This window comes from Hyla sarda, chromosome 1, assembly GCF_029499605.1.
Source record: "Hyla sarda isolate aHylSar1 chromosome 1, aHylSar1.hap1, whole genome shotgun sequence".
NCBI lineage: Eukaryota > Metazoa > Chordata > Amphibia > Anura > Hylidae > Hyla > Hyla sarda.
The window spans coordinates 516875842-516896886 of record NC_079189.1 but is presented as its reverse complement, the minus strand read 5'-3'; the positions used below and the strand labels follow the sequence as shown (position 1 = coordinate 516896886).

Below are 21045 nucleotides of genomic sequence, written 5' to 3'. Positions count from 1 at the left end.
TTGTGTTTGTGCAGAGAATTTTCAGGACTATCTGCTCAGGGTGAATAAGATTCTTATTAGTATTTTTTCTTATTTGTAAGGTCCGCATTTCTGAACCACAGAGATCAGGAGACCCAGCTGCTGAAGTGTCTCTGACCGTGGTGCGGAGTCAAGGTGGCCATGGTGTTGTCAAAATCATCTGGATTGTAGAAGACGCTGCGCAATATGACCTGAGCCCACTAAACGGCACTCTTATCTTTAATGAGGTAAGGAATTCGATGCATCCCTAAGACCTTCCTCACTTATACGAGATTCAATACAAATTTCTTATGTGCTGCACATCCCTGCTGAAAAGAAAAAAATGAAGTTAGCTGAATGAATGGATTAGACTTTCTTTCTCAGAAATCACTTTCCATTGTACTAATCTTCAGACAATGATTACATAAGGCCTTGATATTTCCCTAGCTGTATTGGCATGGTTTATGTAACACTTTTTGCTTTCATTCCTTGTTATATAAAATGGAACCTGCATAATACATTCCTTTTAGTCCTTTTACATTATGTTCATTATATAAGACTGTAAATTATATGGTGTAGACACCTCATGCTGGTCAGTCTGCCCTGAGATGCATGAACTATTATGTGGATGTAAAGTTTAAGCATCTGATCTGCTAGTCATGAGGCTGAACACACCCGAGAAGAATAAGGCCTACAGCACAGAACAACAGAGATTACAGGAATATTACTGATCAGAGCTTATGCATTGAAAACAAAGCATTATGGGGCAATATGATGAATGCATCAACTGCTTTCTGGTCCTCCACAGCCTAATTACCTCCATAGCTTAAGCTCCTTTTACACTATGAGCATTCATCCATTATTAAACATCTGTTTTCTGCGTAAAAATGGATATATAATAACGGATGAAATAAAGGGTGCTAACGGCTAAATAAATATTCACCCTCCTGTATGGCCGTTTTAACACCTCTGCCTACAGACTCCCACAGACGGGGCTACTACTACTCTCATCATGGAACATACTTCTATCCATTACGGCTGCGGGAGTCTGCCGGTGGCTTGGGAGGTTACATTAGTGTTTGTACTACAACCTCCATCATGGAACAGACTCTGTTCCATGATGAGGGTTGTAGTACAGGGGCTGAGGGATTGATCACACTGGGTCTCACTTCTGAGACCCGATGCAATTAGAAGTTATTAAACAGGGGAGCGGGCGGCATGCTGTACGATGTATTTACTTTCATTTTTAAATTCCCCGCCGGGAGCCCTTAATGGCTGGTACTGAGGAGCCATTCAGGGCTCCCGGTGGTGTTTTCAAATAGAAGCACTGCGGTGGGGAAAGATATATAGACTCTCTGGGGGGGGGGGGGGGGGGTATATATTTGACCCCCACAGCGCTTCTATATATCTTGCCCCCCTGTAGTGCATTTATATATGTTCCTCCCGCAGCGCATTTATATATGTTACCCCGCAGCGCATATATATACATTGTCCCCTGCAGCGCATTTATATATTGTCCCCCCCCCCTACAGTTCATTTATATATTGTCCCCCCCCCCCCCCCCCCCGCAGTGCATATACATGTTCCCCCCACATCGCTATCATAAGCCTCCGGCAGCGCTATGAATGAAAAGTATTCTACACCAGCGCATCTGGCTGGGGCGATGCGCTGCTGAAAGAATACTTGTCATTCATAGCGCTGCAGCGGCATCTGTATATAGATGCACTGCAGGGGTCAGACATATATCCATATATCTGGCCCGCACAGCGCTTCTATAATCAAATGCCTTAGCAGCGCTATGAATGAAAAGTATTCTACACCAGCGCATCTGGCTGGGGCAATGCGCTGCTGAAAGAATACTTGTCATTCATAGCGCTGCAGCGGCATCTGTATATAGATGCACTGCAGGGGTCAGACATATATCCATATGTCTGGCCCGCACAGCGCTTCTATAATCAAATGCCTTAGCAGCGCTATGAATGAAAAGTATTCTACAGCAGCGCATCTGGCAGAGACCCGGTGCAATCAATCCCCCAGCCCCTGTACTACAACCCCCATCATGGAAGAGAGTCTGTTCCATGATGGGGGTTGTAGTACAAACACTAATGTAGCCTCCCCAGCCACCGTCAGACTCCCACAGCCGGGGAATTACTACTCCCATCATGGAAACAAGTCTGTTCCATGATGGGAGTAGTAGTAGTCACTCAGCACTGCAGGAGTCTGCTGATGTCACCTCTTCTGAGCATTCTCAGAAGTAATAATGGATATTATAAACCAGGTGCAAATGGATGACATAAAGGCTCATCTGTTTGCCATAGAATTCAATGTTAAAAATAACGGCCATTAATTTATCCGTTTCTTGTTCTTGTGACGGAAAAAAAATTTGTGCATGTGCCGTTTTTTCTTCCTTTACAATTAATGTCCGTTATTCATGATGGGCTATAACAGGTCATATAATGGATAATCAAAAAAATCCCATAGACTTGAATGGGATTTTGTAACTGACGTTTAACAACCGTTTTTAAAGCTTTTCTAACAGACGTTTATAACGGATCTTTTAACGGATTAATTTTATAGTGTGAGAGCAGTCTTAGTGCACAGAGGGAGGCCAAATGCTTTATACAGTAAGACGGCCAAACCTGTTTATTGTGGTAGGACTGGCCCACCATCTAATGTGTATGGTGGCTGCCCTGTAGGCTACCAATAGAGGGCTTTCCTCCCTCTACCCTTCACATGCATGCTCAGCCCGCTATATGAACAGTTTAAGGCCCAGACTATACAGTGACTTTGGGGGAGATTCATCAAAACCTGTGCAGAGGAAAAGTCGACCAGTTGCCCATAGCAACCAATCAGTTCACTTCTTTTATTTTTCAGAGGCCTTTTCAAAAAGGAAAGTAGTGATCTAATTGGTTGCTATGGGCAACTGGTCAACTTTTCCTCTGCACAGGTTTTGATGAATCTCCCTCTGTGTCTGTTAATTGTGATAAAATGGCACAAATCCCAACCATTTCCTATAGAAAATAAATCATAAACATTCCTGCATTGGTCACAAAAGTTCCACTTAGTTTTTTCTTAGGAAAACATTGCTTTACTGTAGCTCATGTGCAACCATAAGACTTGTGTAAAGCTAAAAACCTAAAGCGGAAATTTTTCAAAAATCGTGTTTTAATTGTAGGCTTCATTCTTCTGACCTTTTTTGGCCTGTAAACCTGATAAAGACTGTCCTGTCTGCTAAAGCAGTACTGGAGTATGATTACCAGTGATGTTGCTATCTATCTATCTATCTATCTATTTGTATTATGGGACAGGAACTCAATTAGCTCCAATCTATCCTTTGATGACTACTCTAATTATATTACGATTTATGCTTGACAAAAGGCTATTTGGTTGCAGAATAGTTGCATGGTGGGAAATTAAATAAAGCCCAGCCCGGACCATAACATTTTATTACATTTTATACACTAGCTATACTGCATTTGTTATCATTCTATTTATTATTATACTGTATTATGGAGTTCTCTTTAATATATGCTGTTCATATTTTTATTTTTAGAGCGATACCAAAAAGACATTCACAATCCAGGCTATACAGGACGGCCTACTTGAGGGAGAAGAGACGTTCACAGTTCAGCTGGTGTCAGCAGAGTATTCTGTCATCTCTCCTGTAGACGGTAAAGCTTAGGCTGCACACTCATTACTATGTACAGTGATCCCTCGACTTACAATGGCCTCAACATGCAATAGTTTCAACATACAATAGTATTTTCTGGACCATTGTAACTTGAAACCAGACTCAACATACAATGCTACGGACATGTGAAATGAATCTGTGAAATGTGTCACAACTGGAGGAACTGACCAATCAGAATGGGCATTCACTGGTAAATCACCTGTATTACTGAAGCGTATGCACTGACTGGCTGTCTGGTAGCACCCCCTACAGTACATGGAGGAACTACAAGTTCTGTACTACTCCTTACCTGTGCCAGGGTTAGCTGCTCCTTTGGACACCAAGTAAGGGTGGCTCCATTTGGGACATGGTGTGTACTGTATAGGACCCTGAAGAAGCTCCTGCCCTCTACATAAACCATTGTTTCCCAACCAGGGTGCCTCCAGCTATTGCAAAACTACAACTCCCAGCATGCCCGGACAGCCGTTGGCTGTCCGGGCATGCTGGGAGTTGTAGTTTTGCAATAGCTGGAGGCACCCTGGTAGGGAAACACTGACATAGACAGTGATTTACATCTCCCAGCAGCTCTTTCTTACTTTTATATCTATGGAATTGCTTTATCTCTATTAGTTATCTACTTATTTTTCTTTGATTCTCACTTTTTTCCTTTTTTTTGGATGACATTTTGGGGCTTCAGAACCAATTACCAGGTTTCCATAGAGTTCTGGTCTCAACATACAATGGTTTCAACATACAATGGTCGTCCTGGAACCAATTAATATTGTAACTTGAGGGACCACTGTATCTATATATCCGGTGTATCTATATAAGCTTATAATTATTACAATATAGTGGTTCATCCTTTGTACATTGAGTCTATAATAATGCTTTCCATAGGATTCTGTTCTTAGACAGAGGCCAAAAGGTCGGTATAAGTCAGTAAACCACAAAAAATGACTACTTTATTCCATCCAAAGGCATACTTAAAGAAAGTGTAACCATTGAACAGATACCATATTAGCCTATGGCTAACAGATGCCAAAATATTGTACTTGTCACAGGCATACGTTATGTCATGACCTTTTCAAATGTTTTTGAAGTATCTGTTAAACAGAAGCTATTATATCCTATGGGAGACAGATGAGTTCAACAGATGCCTGTGTTTACCTAGAATTATTTTTTTCTTTTTGTTAAAGTTTTTTAAAGAATATTTAAATTCAAAATGGAAACTTCTGGATTTTAGAAGCAGTATTTTAACCTCTTAAAGGGGTACTCAAACTGTTCCAAATGCCGACGCCGGGAGCTCGTGATGTCATAGCCCCGCCCCCTCATGAAGTCACTCCCCACCCCCTCAATGCAAGTCTATGAGAGAGGGCGTGACGGCTGTCACACCCCTACCCATAGACTTGCATTGAGGGGGTGGGGTGTGACATCATGAAGGGGTGGGGCTATGATGGAAGAAAAATTACTGCATATGCCGTCTTTTTCTCGCATTATTCATAACAGGTCCCGGTGGCCCCCATAAGAGTAAATGGGAGCTGCTGGGACCCGTTGTTTGCTGTTGCTCCCCCTTATGAGAATGGCCGTTAAAGTCAGGAAAAAAAAAAAGAGAGACTTTGAAGGCCATTCTCGACGGGGAGCAACGACAGTGTGAAAGTAGCCTGATCCGTAGTTTTTATTGCTACAATTTCGGGTACATGTTTTTATTCCTTTTTTCTGGGAGGTGATGGGACCAAAAATCAGCAATTCTGGCATTGAGTATTTTTTTTTTTTGTTTATGATGTTTGCTGTGCAGGATCATTAATTATATTTTAATAGCTCTGACATTTCCAAATGTGTTGATATAAATTGTGTTTTTGTATAAATTATGTTTTGTAAAATGGGAAATGGAGGTGTGGTCACCCACAGTGATGGCGGGACCACGTGGTGTAGCGGTGTAGGTGGACGGGGCAAGATGAATTTAACCTCAGGGGTAAAGTGTTGTTAACCCCTAATGTTCGTGACGCCAGAGTGATTTTTGGGTACCGGAACCACACGAACGGTATCTCCACTATCCCAATGGTTAGGCAGTGAAAGGAGAGTCCACAACCAAGTTATGGTTTAACGGAGGCTTTACTGAGTTAAGACAGATGTTATTATCTTCACAGCTAGGCCAGAATCCCAGAGAATCGACCACTAACACGGATAGGGCCCTGCAGCTTGTTGGGACTTGTAGTTATTGTAATGGACTTTAGTTCAGTTACGCAGACTAGAATAGACTTGATCAGTGTCTTGACTTTAGTAGAGACAGCAGACATAGATGAGATGACTAACTGACAATGTGGCTGGTGTGCAGGCTTTATGACCTCCAGGTGTACTGGACACAGGATCTGTGATGTTTGTGCTTTGCTGTCCTCAGCAGAAAGAGGGAAAATTGTAATGGCCGTGCCCTTATATAGAGGGGGGCTGAGTAAAAGCCCATTGGTAAAGCTGCGGGTCATAGGTTAACCTGGTGCTCTCCGGGTAACATCATGTGACAACATAACATAACATGTGACATTCCACAGGTCCTTCAGACATCTCACAGGTCCTTTAGACTAGCTATACATTAATGCACTGACTATAATCCTATGACAATAAAGGACAGATATTAACAGCAGGGGAAATACTGCAGGAGAGCCCCCAGGTCACTGAGGGACTCAAACTGACAGGGCCTAAGGGTAGTACAGAACCATGTTCTGTACTGGGACAATACAGAGGATCATTTTAAGTGTTAATACAAGGTATTTTTTTATATTTAAAAAATATATATATTTTTTTTGCTTCATCACTTGTACAACTGTTCACCACAGCACATATTGTAGTTTACAATCCACTATCACTGCCAGCCTACGGCAGGCTGTAAACATAGATCTAACATTGCAACCATGGAGGCTATCAAAAGGCCTCGGGCTGTCATGACAACTGATCGGCTATTGTCACTGTTCTCAGTAGCATCTAGTTGGTTAAATACCTGTTGCCAGAGTAAGCCCTAATGTTGGCTACTGACCACAGCTGTCAGTAGAAAGCAGCCAACAGCCACAAGGCATTGAGAGGACTCGACTCCCGAATAGTTAGCCTGCTTATTGACAGATTCCACCTGTTTAGTCTGCACTGGACATTGTTTAAGTGACCCTTCTTTTGAAGTGTATTTTTAAAAGTTTTTTACATTTGCAATTTCACTTAATATAATATTTGTCATTTTAGGAGCAGCCACTGTTATTATTTTGGGAGATGTTGGAGCGTCTGGCATAGTCGGTATAGCACCCACATCCTTTCATGTTCTCATTGGTGAACCATCTGCAAACTATAATGGTACAGCTCATGTCAGGTATGATTTTACCCTATTATTTATGTCATCCTTGATAAACAACCTAAGAGTATCTCAAAAACAGGCAAGAATGACAGCTATTTTACATTTAAGTGATACCCTGAAGTAAAGTTTAAAGGGACCACAAGATGAAGGTGGAGTTTAAAGGATCACCATGATTTTCAAAGGCTTCTGACATCTCATGGATCAGGATGTCAGAATTGGTTAAAAGGCTTGTCTTGCCTCAGAAAATGCCACCAATATCATATTGCCGAGGTTCTAATTTGCGACATTCCTACTTGTCAGCTGTTTAAAGAGGCAAGCACTGCAGCCGTTGCACTGTTTACATGTCCATTAGTCCTTGCAATCCCTGTACTATTAGTAGTGGCAGGGAAAGGTTTGGCATTGTCATAAATTGAAGAACATTGCACTACCTTGTATCATTGGTATAAATAAAATGGTAAACATTGAGGGTCTGTAGAAAAGCCTCTACAAACGACTAAAGTGAGGATTGATTAATAAGAGTATTGGATAACCCCTATAATGGTGGAAGTCTTAGAATAAACCCCAACGATTGCTAGAAAAAAGGGACTGCAGTGCTCTTCTAAACACTCTGTACTAGTGAGAGGATAGATAATATATAACCCATATGCAGCTCTTCAAGGAGAGCCAAGAAAAGCAGCCAGTAAACAAAGGGGCTTAGTAGAGCACAACAACCGCTTTGTTCTAGGGATTGGGTGGGTTTCAGCACTCAATATCCCTTTCATTTCATCTTCTAAGATTCCTCTATGATGTATAATTTTTTTCGTCCTTTAACAGGGCTAGCGATCAGCCACCAAACAAGTGCTCGTTCATTGGCTGATCACATCATTTTAATTAGCTATTTGTTCATCAGCTGCACATCTTCCTGTGCAATAGAGGATGTACAGGCAATAAATTATGGAGGCCAACCCCGCATGATGGTCAAGGCTTGTAACAGCCTCTTTAATGGGAATCTTTCATCTCTATATCATGCCAAGAGCTACAGACATGGGCAAGTGCTGATAACGAAATTAAATAAATTATACCTGCATCTTAGCTGATGACTATTTGCTAAATTATAAAATGATGCTTTCTTTCTAAATGTCAAATATGCTGTGCTGAGTGGCAACAGGCACGATTCCTTCCAGGACTGAGCCTTGTGCATGCATTATGCTGGGCAGGGAGAGGTGGTGGAGGCATGCATGTTGCAGGTCAGCACTCTTTCTATGACACTTGGACACTTGACACTTCTATGAGCTTGGAAGCAAAACATAATTTTATAACTTTGTAATCAGCTAAGAGATCTCCCTATCAGCTATCTCCCCATGTTGGCAGCTCTAAGCATGAAATCGAGCTGACAGATTCCCTTCAAGCAAGCACATTCTCCAAGATCAGAACTCATTTATATCTCATGTATTAAGGCCCTTAGTGACCCTTTAGCTAAGAATTGATCTGTAAAATATGATACAGTCTTATGCATTGGTCATTGTAAGTGGGACACTGTCAGATGTTTCAGTAAACCATTGAGGAATGAAGGGTTTCTACATATACCTGCACTGCAATGATAAATGAGTTGGTAAGATATCTCTTTTTTTACATAAACATAGAAAGTGCAAGAGCTAAAATTCTCATTGTTGTTTAAAGGGGTACTGCTGTGTTGGACACTTATCCCTTATAGGGGCAGGGCCTGCTCTGCCTATAGGCAAAATAGGCAGCCGCCTAGAGCGCACCCTTGACGGGGGTGCCGCTCTGCCCGCAGCAATAAAGTTAGCCGGCAACTAAAACACCCACCCATCCAGCAAAACCCTGCCACGTGCCCCCCCCCCCTCCCAGTAGTAAGGAGATCACATGAAAAGGGGGTTTGTTACAGTGTGCCACCCTAGTAGTAAGGTGAATACACGAGAAGGAGGTTTGTTACAATGTGTAACTCCAGTAGTAAGAAGATTACACGTGTAGTTTTTTTTTACAGGGTGTCACCCCAGTAGTAAAGAGATTACATGAGGAGGGGGTTTGTTATGGTGTGTCAGCTCAGTAGGAGGTAATTACATGAGGAGGAGGTTTCTTACAGTGTGTCAACCCAGTAGTAAGATGATTACATAAGAAGGAGGTTTGTTACAGTGTAAAACCCTAGTAGTAAGAAGATTACACGAGTAGGGCGTCATCCTAGTAGTAAGGTAATTTCATGAGGAGGTTTTTTTTAGTGTGTCACCCCAGTAGTAAGGTAGTTACACAAGGAGGGGGTTTATTACAGTGTGTCACCCCAGTAGTAAGGAGATTACATGAGGAGGAGGTTTATTACAGTGTGTCACCCCAGTAGTAAGGAGATTACATGAGGAGGAGGTTTGTTACAGTGTGTCACCCCAGTAGTAAGGTGATTACATGAGGAGGAGGTTTATTACAGTGTGTCACCCCAGTAGTAAGGAGATTACATGAGGAGGAGGTTTATTACATTGTGTCACCCCAGTAGTAAGGAGATTACATGAGGAGGAGGTTTATTACAGTGTGTCACCCCAGTAGTAAGGAGATTACATGAGGAGGAGGTTTATTACAGTGTGTCACCCCTGTAGTAAGGTGCTGCGTGTCAAAGGGCGGAGAGCTTTGCCTAGGGTGGCAAAAATCCTTGCACTAGACCTGGATAGGGGATAAGTGTCTGATCGTGGGGGTCCGACCACTGGGACCCCCTGCAATCTCCCGTATGGGGACCCGGCATTGCCACCTCACTGAGGTCGACGACACGCACCCCTCCATACAGCTCTATGGGAGAGGCGGGGATGCAAGAATGCTGCATCTACACCTCTCCCATCTCCCATAGAGATACAGTACATGGAGGGTGCTTGTTGGCTTCAGCTTCATGCTGCAGCCGACATGCATCCTGCACGGGAGGGCCGGGGCCCCGTACAGGAGATCGCGGGGGCTCCCAGCATTCTACAATGCAGATCTCCCTTAACAGATACATAAAATAACATTGTTATCTTACTTTTGGGACATTTACAAACAATATTCATTACAACTGAAAAGCATATTTTTTCCACTGTAAACTGCAGCACAATATAAATCTTGGCAGCATCTTACGTGGGATAATAAGGGTCATTCTAGTTTTCTGCGTAATTCTCATGTTTACGAGACATAAGCGTGTTTGGCCTGACTGATCTACGGAATGGAATAACTAATTCTGATATCAAATATCATCTTTCCCATAGTCTGATCCGAGGTCCAGGAATTTTTGGTGACGTAACAGTCTACTGGAACATAACTCCAGCAAACCCTCATGAGTTTTTAGAGACGTCAGGAATGTTGACACTGAGAGACAGGCAGTCTGCTGCCATAGTCATTATACAGGTGGGTTATATGTTTAGCATAATAATCCTAATACATCATGCCATGTAATGCGCTGAATATTATCGTTAAGGTAATTCAGTATTATTATAATATTCATTAGGCCATTAGAAATGTGAATGTAGGCTTTATAAGAAATAATGTAGATTTCAAGGTTTCATCTACACAGTATGATTAATTTTTTCTATAATTAGATTGAGCGCTTACATCTTCATCTGAATTATCCTGTAGAGAAATGTAAAGGATGAACTGATTATATAAATGATTAGTCATTATTTGCCATGCAGACATTACATTATCTAACATGACCTCATACTGTGAAATCTTCAAAATCTGCATAGAAGGTTCATAGAAGCCATTTCATATCAGACTTAAAAGAGTAGTATAGATAAAAATAACTTATCCCCTATCCAAGGATAGGGGATAAGTTGTAGGTCACAGGAGTCCAAGTGCTGGGACCCCCGCGATCTCCTGCACGGGGCTCTGGCAGTTTGCCAGAAGCTGACGACCGACCCCACAGGAAGCAGCAGTCAGCACACCCCCTTAATGTATTTATATGGGGTACATGGGGGGGCGAGTCGGCCAGTGCTCCGTGTGGGGGTCAGCACGCCTCCTTCCAGCTGACTGCCAGGACCCCGTGTAGGAGATTGCAGGGGGTCCCAGCGCTCGCACCTGCCGCAATCAATAACTTATCCACTATACTTGGATAGGGGATAAGTTATTTTTCACCAGACAACTCCTTTAACTATGAATTAAACTGATAAAAACTTGTGAAATGGAAGTGTAAACAGGTCCTTACAAAGTTATTGTATGCATCAAAGATACATAGATCGAATCTCAAACAACAAGAAAAAGTGAAATCCATTCTCTGAATATTTTATTAAAATGTTGCTTTATAAACCTTCAGGAAGTCAGGGAGAACTAGAAAATTTGCACTTCCATGTTTCTGACCACACCTGCCATAGGCAATGGTTACTAAAAGTGGTTGTCCATTTAGAACAATTCCTATTTACAGACGGGACCTGTGACGACAAGCTGATCACAAGTTATTAGAATTGGAATGATTACAGAATTGAGAGTCTCTGGCTAGGACCATGCAGACATTGCCGTCCATATAGATGACAATGTATGCCGCACCAAAACATTAGGCAAGTTCACTGTTCTGGCAGAATTTTTAGATCTGAATTTTTTTCACGAAAATTCTACTCAGAAAATTCCGCTGTGTGAATGGGTGAATGGAAACCATTCACTTGCATTTTATCCTACGGCAGCGGAATTTCCGACCAAAATTCAGGAGCAGAAGTGCGGTCAGAAATTGAACCCAGAAGCGCTGCACCAACTTCCCAAGTTCGTTCAAGGGTTTCCTTTATTCCAAACACTGAAGCACATTATGGGAAAGAATTATCTTCTTCATGAGGGGTTGTCCACTTTGAACAATGAATTTTCTGAGAAGGTAGTAGCTGATCACAAGGCATCTCACTACTGGATCCTCAGTCAGATGCGATCTGTGGTTAAGATTGAAAGTTTTCAGTTTCTCTGCAGAGCAAACAAAAGAAAACAAAGCATTTCACCCCCCCCCCCCCCTTATTTAAATAATTGGGCTGTCCTCTAAAACAACACCTTTACATTTTTAGGGTTTGGTTCATACGTCAGTGGTGCACAGTTTGGGTCAATGCCTAAAAAATGTTTCAACAGATATGTCAGCATACACATAATCTTTAGGGTATGTTTACTGATACTATGTATATGCTTTGGAATTTATGCTGCAGATTTTTATCATTTGTTTACCAGTATAAAATCAGCACCATAAAATCCACATCATGTATAGTAAATGTAAACATACCCTTAAAGGGAATCTGTCAGTAGAGTCACACTGCTCTAACTGCCAGCAGCATAAAATTCCAACACGTACTATTTAGTGTTATGACCTCATACGGCAAAAATTCTGCAGTGTGAAATCTAAAACATTTCTGCACAATGGCAAATATATACCAAATTGTACAGATTCTGGTGTGAATTTTCCATTAGAGGTCATGTGGTTATTCCTGGACTTCCTGCTCTCACAATTTATCCAAGAAATGTGTGAGCAGCAGCAATGCATACAATGCTGTATGCATCACAGCTCAGTACTGTTTAGGAGCAGAGATTGCAGATTAAACAGAAGTCCCTGCTCCGGTATGCACAGTATATAGTTAAAAAAGTAAGTCAATTTCAAATTTAAAGTCTGCAAAACGTGCAGACTTTGTGGGTTTTGACCTCCACATTGAACTCAATTGAAAAAATCCACAATAAATCCTCAGTGGATCTAACTCAGCAATTAACATGTTGCAGATTCACAGCTTGTGGTTTAGATATACATAAGTCCATCCAGTAGTGCATTCTGAATTCCTGCCATGTGAACCCTATACCTGGTATTCTTTAAATAAATTCTGTCCAAAATATGAAAAATAGCATAATAACAAAGCAACTTTATCAGGCTTGTATACCTGTATATCAGAGTGTCCTCATCAGTGAAGAGCATGTCATCACTACTTGGAAATCTGATTCCCTTCTTTATGTCCTATTGGTCACATATAGGCTCTTGATGACAGTGTTCCAGAAGAAAAAAGCTACTATCAATTCCATCTAAGCAAAATCAGTGAAGGGGGAATAATAAATGAATCGGCTAGATTTGCCAATATCACCATGGTTTCCAGTGATCTCCCATATGGAAAGTTTCAGTTTTCACAAACACTGCTGCAAATATCTGAAGACGTGAGATGGGTAAACAACCATAAACATTCCGATTGTTATGTGAACTCCTGTAATCTACTAACATTCTGTTTTTACTTAAAGATGAACTGACAGCAGGGTCACCCGCACTAACCTGAATAAACAGGTAGATAGTGCGGGTGATGCTGATTCAAACTTCTTGCCAGGTGAAAATTGAAACAGCCGTTCAGGAGATATTCCTCAGCATTTCCATGAAGGGGGTGGAGTTATCAGCCAAAGATGGCCGGAGAAATCATTGCATATACTGCAGGAGCAACCTTCCAGTGCAGTTAGGAAGTAAAAACCATACTAGCCACAAGATATATATTTTTTTGAATGGCTGCATTGATTTTCACCCAGTAAGGTGTATTAGAAACAGGGTCACCCGCACTATCCACCTGTGTATTCAGGATAGTGAGAGTGACCCTTCTGTCGGTTTCCCTTTAAAGCATTACTGTAATTTAAAAAAAAACTTTTGAGATATCACACAGACATGTCAACAGTTTTGATCTGTTGGGGTCTCAATAAGAACCCCACTAATGTGTAGATATAGCTAGGAAAGAAGTGGAGCTGTGTGTTTCACTCCCTGGCTTGCTTCTCAATCTGATATTATAAGCCTATGGAACCCGTCTCCTGCTACAAGTCAAAACGAGTCAGGGAGTGAAGCACACAGACATGCTCTTCTCTCTGCTATATCTACAGATTGGTGGAGTCCTTACTGAGACCTGGACCAATCAAAACATTTGACATGTCTATGTGACATGTCAAATGTTTCTCTAAATGACAGGAACACTTGAAGTGGCATTCCCATGCCATAAAATGATGACATATTGCACAGTCTTTGCCTGCACAGCATCCTCTAGTATCTCGCCATGCAGAAGAACTGAAGCACAGAGTCCATACTGCCTTTCCCCTGTACAATGTGTAGTCAGGAGCTTTGCTGTGAATGGAAAAGTAATAAAGGGGTCATATTGCTGATTTATTAATTCAAGCATTCATTGATTCATTTATATTGCTAATTCATGACTCCATCATTCACAGGATCAGTGGAGGTCCCACAGATTGGACCCTCCACTGATTATAAACTGATGACATATATTTTTGATATACCATCACATTATTTAATGGGAATTCCACCTTTAAATCAAGTGAAGAAGAACAGGTCAAGTCCAATTGTACTGGGGTACGTGTTTATGATTATGCATGGTATATACTGTATACCAATGAGTCCCTACAGTGCCATACATAGAAGAAAGTGTGCCCCATAGCAAAGATTGGCATCTGATTTTCCTGCCAGGACAGAAATTTCAAAGTTTAAAGAGGTAATCCAGTTTCTAAAAACTTATCCTCAGTATAGGGGATAAATGCCAGATGGTGGGGGTCCGACCACTGGAACCCCTGCAATCTCACGAACAACGCCCTCCTCTTCTCATGAATGGAATGTGTCGATCACCGCACAAAGCGGTGGCTGACACACCCCTTCCATGTATTTCTATGGGAAAGGCGGAGATACAACATTCGGATATCTCCGCCTCTCCCATAGAGATACATTGAGGAGGCGTGTCGTTTCAAGCTTTGTGCGGTGGTCGACACATTCCATTCATGCATAGAGCCGTGGTGCAGGGCGGGAGATCGGGGGGGGGGGGGGATGGTTCCAGCGATAGATACTGGAATACTACTTTAAGGTCAATACAGCCATCCCTTTATTTTTTGACAATGGAGTTCTTCGGTAATATAGAACCAACCAGGGATGGACTCCCTTTCTTCATTGGCCCAATAGCAGATACATGGCCTGTCTCTATGGTACATACACCCTTGAATTCCTGGAAGATGCTCAGCAAGAGCTATCACTTTCACTGCAGGAATGGCAAGCTTTGTCTACAAAGACAGCATGTTCATTGCTGCCTGTCAAGGATGCACGACAATGCTTAAAATTAAAGAATTCTTTAGCGATTCACACGTCAAGCTTTTTTGGAGGTTAGAATAGGAATAGGGGTTCCCTCTGTGTGAAGAGACTTTTATTATGATTAACTATGGTCCTGTATATATAACATAAAATGTATTATGCAGATTATTTCTGCGCAAATAGATATGTATTATGGTGTTGATGATGGTAACACTGCACATTTTGCTCTGTGATTATTAGTATGTCACCCACAGACCCTTGTGTTGTTTTTGGGTTTAGTCCTTGACAATATTTTTTTATCTAAGTTCATATGTCTTTCAGAGGATAAACAATTTGTTATTCAGCTAATCCAAATATTATTTTTAAACCTGTCTCTGCTGTTCTTAAAAGGTAAATGTGACTATCTCTCGTTCTGGTGGTACTTTTGGGGACGTTGAGCTCCAGTACCAAACCAATAGCGGATCAGCATTAAAGGACTTGGACTACACAGACAGCAAAGGAAAACTTGTGTTCAGACCAAATGAAACAAAGAAAAGTGTTTCCATAGAAATTAAAAATGATCAATTGCCAGAAGGACCTGAAGATTTTTTTATCATTATCACAGAAGTTGCTCTTCTAGGAAGGTAAAACAGTATTTGGCTTTTACATAGAATTGAACTTTTATATATCTTTTCCCAAACCAATGACATCCATTACAATAGGATAGTGTTTCCCAACCAATGTGCGTTCAACTGTTGCAAAACTACATCTCCCAGCTGGAGACACACTGGTTAGGACAATATTTAGGGTACATTTTAACTTAGGCAAAAATGTATGTGTAGTTGAATGATGCTGAATATGGTTAAACAAAGTAGCAAAAACTACACTAAACCTACACTGTTTATACAGTTATAAGTTTGTTTTTATCCTTTATTATTGCTCAAGTTAAATTGTCCCTATACATCACAACTATTTATTAAAGTATAATGAATTTTTTTCCAAGTGGCTATGACCATGCTGTTAGAGAGAATGGACTCCGGATTGACGAACCTCCTTCAATAGGGAACAATTCTGTAATCCGAATCATTATTCTAATAAACGATAATGCGGAAGGGGTCATAGAGTTTGATCCACTGTTCGTTTCATTACAAGGTAACTTTGTGCTTTTACTTAATCTTTGTATGTCAACGTATATTTTTTCTAGCTGTAAAGTGGTACTCTCTGCTTATGTAGTTAGCAGAATATAATTATACAAAAGGATTAAAGGAGTACTCCGCCCCTAGACATCTTATCCCCTATCCAAAGGATAGGGGGATAAGATGCCTGATAGTGGGGGTCATGCTGCTGGGGACCCCCGCGATCCTGGCTGCGGCACCCCAGACATCCGGTGCACAGAGCAAACTTCACTCCATGCCAGATGACTGGTGATGCGGGCGGAGGCTCAGGACCTCATAGCCATGCCCTTTAATGAAAGTCTATAGGAGGGGGCATGACAGCCGTCACGCCCCCTCCCATCGAGATGCATTGAGGGGGGGTGGCCGTGACGTCATTAGCTGGGCTGCGATGCTCGAAACGAACGCTGGGTGCAGCAGGAAGATCGCTGGGGTCCCCAGCGGCAGGAGCCCAGCGATCAGACATCTTACCCCTATCCTTTGGATAGGGGATAAGATGTCTAGGGGCGGAGTACCCATTTAAAGGGTACTCCAGTGAAGTATATATAAAAAAAAGCTCCAAAGCCAAATTCATGCATGCAAGTGACAACCAAAGAGGGGAAACTGCTCTATTTAGCTAATGATTGATATTTAGACAATTACATAGGTTGATTAAAAAGGGAGGATGGGCTATGGGCACACTTTAAGGGGTCTTTGATCATAAAATTTCAGTGAATCAAGAGAAGAGGGTAAAAAAGGACATAGTGCAAATAATCCTATGACAATACAATAAAATGAGAGCAAACACCATTAGGCTCATTCACATTTCTGCCATGCTCCGCTGAAGGGAGTTCCGTCAGAACCACAAGAGTTGAGCGAAGAAAAAAATACTGCATATCCTATTTTTGTCTCCACTCAACTCCTGTAAAATACCAGACACTGTCTGTAAGTCAGTGGGATCCGACGAGACCTGGCAGTGTCAGTTGTGCTCCGACCAGTTCAGGGACCATTCAGCGCAAAAAACAGACCCTGAATAGGTCAGAGCACAACAGCAGTGTGAACCTAGTTTTAGAGTGTACACGGGGGAGTACAACTAGCCACTTGTGCATATCACTGTAAAATAGAAACACAGGTCTCAGAGGTTAAAGGGAACCTGTCACTTGGATAATACAATCTAATCTATAGAAATCCAATAATAGAGCAGGAGGAGCTGAGCAGATGAATACATTGTTTTGATAGAAAAGTTCAATTATTACTTGTCATCTGGAATCAGGAATCTCTGCTCATTCTGGGCAAAATAGTCAAGTAAGCGTTTTACTCAGTGATTGACAGCTATTTGTGTATAAGGGGCCATCTAGAGAGCTGTCAATTACTCAATAGGACCACCCACTTGACTACTGAGCAGAGACTGCTATTAATAAATATCAAGATATCCTGGAATTTTTCCCACAAGACTATATATCAATCTGCTCAGCTCCTCCTACCCTATAAGATGGTGCCTGCAGGTTCATCTGCATTTTTTTATGTAACAGTCCCTTTTAGTTTGATATAACAAATGGCAAAACAATAAATAACAGGGAAAAAACTTCATGCACAACTGTTCTGACAAATGGTGGACACTACAGTAAAAATTCCAGGGGCCTCATTGTAAGTTAGTGAGATCCATTTGGGTGCTGTCAGTATCTGTTGTGCGAGAGAGTTGGCAGAACATTGTAGCTTCTGTTATGAACAAAGAGCATCTTAGTAAGGCTAAGTCAACTTATAGGTTATTTAGTGGTAACTTGGTAGTTTCAACAGAGATGCTTGTTGTATAAGTATTTCATAGGATAGACATCTATTATATGTTAAATATTGTAAATAAAAAACTATAAAAACTTACTAATCAACTATATATTTTAATTTCTCATCATGTTATAAATACAACATTTGGTAAATGTACATTTATTTTCCTAGTGGAAGAAGATGTAGGGACATTACTGATTCCAGTTTTGAGAATACATGGAACATATGGATACGTGACAGCTGATTTTCTCTCTCGAGGCATTTCTGCTTCGCCCAATGGCGTAGACTACACAATCTCTAATACTTCAGTCACATTTCATCATGGACAAAATAGGAGCTTTATCAACGTCTGGATTACTGATGATGAAGAAAGGTATAACATGCACCTACAAATACAAAGCATATACATACACTCACTGACACCATCACAACAGAGGAAATGCAGCCCTCACAGACATACACTTTACTGTGATAGTATAGCAACAGGCACACAGGTACCATTGTGAACATAGAGGAAGAATGGTCACCTGACTTCACCACAACCAATTCACAAGCTCCTCTGCAGATGTAAATGTGGTGACCCACGGGTGTAAGGCGGGACCACGGGTGTAGCGGTGTGAGTGGTGGGATCAGATCGTATTAACCCCGGGGGCAAGATGTTGTTAACCCCTAGTGTTCGTGACGCCAGTGTGGTTTTAGGGTTCCGGAACACCACACGCCCGGTTTCTCCGATATCCCAGTTGCTTGTAGTGAAATGAGAGTCCACAACGAGTTATGGTCAAACGGAGGCTTTACTGAGTATAAGACAGATGGAACTTCATAGCTAATACCAGATTTCCCAGAGAGGTGGCCAGGACCAAGAAGGACCTCGCAGCTTGCTGGGCCAATATACTTGTTATTAACTTGAGTCGAGATTGGACTTGACTTGACTATATGCAGGACTTGACTACTTGTAGTGACAGCAGACATAGACTTGAGACTTACTGGAATGACTGTAGCTTTTGGGCTCTTCCAGATGCTGATCATTTGCACTGAGATCTCTGGTGGTTGCTGGTTCAGTAAAGACTGATCGTACAAGAGAATAAATTGTAATGGCAGCCCCTTTAGATAGTGGGGGACTGGACTAAAGCCCATTGGTCAAGCTGCAGGTCATAGGTTAAGCTGGTGCTCTCTGGGAGAACATATGACTGCATAACATAACATGTGATAGACCCCACAGGTCCTTTGTATTACCTATACATTAGGATACTGTCTAGGCATTAAAGTGATATACACAACATTCTGGAAACAACATGGGGAGACCTTGCAGGAGAGCCCCCAGGTCACTGAGGGTCTCAACCTGACAGGGCCTAACGGTAGTGCAGGACCATTTCCTGTACTGGGACATTACAAAGGGAAACTAACAGCTGTTTCATGCTTTTTGAACCACAGTGAGCATGAAATAAATTCAAGGTTTGATAATAAGGCAAACTTATTCTTACATAACAAGTAGGTTTCAGCTCACCCTCAATCTATAAATCGCTGCACGGAAAGGAGTGGACTACACCCAACAAACATCAGAAGAAAGACGAAAAAGTCCAGCACAAAACTCTTGGAACAAAGGTTTATCAATTGAGGCAGTCCCCAATATTTGCGTATAACAGTCCCAGATGTGTGCATTTTTCATGCTGCCTGTGGTTCAGGCAGAATGAAACAGCTGTTAGGCTCCCTTTAAACTCCTAAACACCATTACCTCTTCAATAAGGACCAGTGGACTTATTAATCAAAATACACACGCATACACACACTATTGTGATATTGTGACCAAAACAGGAATTTGCCTTTAAATACACAATTGTGACATCCCAATAAAGCTCAGCTTATAAAGACACATGGACACTATTCCTACATCTTTATGGAACACTATGTGAGAACATACCCTGTACCCTTTGCACAGTATAATACAGTATTTAGAACATGAACTAAGCCCCCTTCCATTTACCACAGTGCCTTTAGAAGGATAAAGAGCCCTTACACTACCGCATGGTCTGGTGGGGTATATACTCTTTGTATATACTCATTTCTACATCTTTAAATCACCGCCAACCCTCCATAAAGGGTGGGGGCTTAATTAATTGTTTTAAATATACAGTGACCCCTCGACTTATGATGGCCTCGACATATGATCATTTCAACATATGATGGCCTCTCAGAGCCCATCGTATGTTGAAGGCAGCCTCGACATATGATGCTGCTGTGTGTTGGGGCCATCTTACAAACAGCTATCTGACAGCGCTGACAACTTCAGCAACTGACAGATAGTTGTTTAATGTGCCCCGTGTGCCCCGTTCTGCCTCCTGTTACTCACATGCTGTCCTGCTAACTCATACAGGCTTCCACTGTGAGCTCCATGTAAGCCCCGCCCCCCCAGTGCAGCCATAGCCAATAGCCTGCAGCATCTTGCTGCAGGCATCCAATGAGCTGCTGGCTGCCCTCCCCTTCCTTTCCTATAGAGCTGTAGTCGGCAGGATCGTAATGGAGGACATTCTGTCCCCCCTGAAGATATTTAAAGAACTGTACAGTACTGTATGCGATGTCACACATCACATACAATAGATATACACACAATACACCCCATACATCAATGTTTCCCTATCAGTGTGACTCCAGCTGTTGCAAAACTATCACTCCCAGCATGCCCAGACAGTCAATGGCTGTACATGCATGCTGGGAGTTGTAGTTGTGCAACAGCTGGAGGCACCCTGGTTTGTTAAACACTCCCCATACACTCCACATACAATGGTCATCCCAGAACCAATTAGCAGTTTCCCATAGAGATATGTATTCAACATACAATGGTTCCGAGGTCCCAGAACCAATTACCATTTTTACATAGACATATGTACTCGACATATGATGGTTTCAATATATGATGGTTCTCCTGGAACCAATTAATATCATATGTTGAGGGACCACTGTAGTATAAAAGTATGTTCCCACATGCCGTACTGTGCTGTGTATTTTCTGCAGCTGATTGTGCTACTCATTGACTTCAATAGGTAGGTAAATTAGCAGCAGAAAATACGCATGTGAACATACCCTCATACTGTGCAATGGTGTCAGGATTCTGCAGCCTCTGGTCACA

At 41.8% G+C, this 21045-nt stretch overlaps 1 protein-coding gene across 3 annotated transcripts in view; it reads left to right on the top strand.

The window, feature by feature from the left end:
- Nucleotides 1-21045, top strand: part of ADGRV1 (adhesion G protein-coupled receptor V1) — a 588171-nt gene that overhangs the window by 244974 nt on the left and 322152 nt on the right. For all 3 annotated transcript variants that reach the window (XM_056538342.1, XM_056538334.1, XM_056538351.1), the window contains 8 exons: nucleotides 81-245; nucleotides 3551-3668; nucleotides 6893-7016; nucleotides 10217-10355; nucleotides 12930-13115; nucleotides 15400-15632; nucleotides 15992-16140; nucleotides 18093-18294. In XM_056538342.1, the coding sequence (XP_056394317.1) occupies nucleotides 81-245; nucleotides 3551-3668; nucleotides 6893-7016; nucleotides 10217-10355; nucleotides 12930-13115; nucleotides 15400-15632; nucleotides 15992-16140; nucleotides 18093-18294 (1316 nt within the window). The remainder of the gene's footprint in view (nucleotides 1-80; nucleotides 246-3550; nucleotides 3669-6892; nucleotides 7017-10216; nucleotides 10356-12929; nucleotides 13116-15399; nucleotides 15633-15991; nucleotides 16141-18092; nucleotides 18295-21045) is intronic.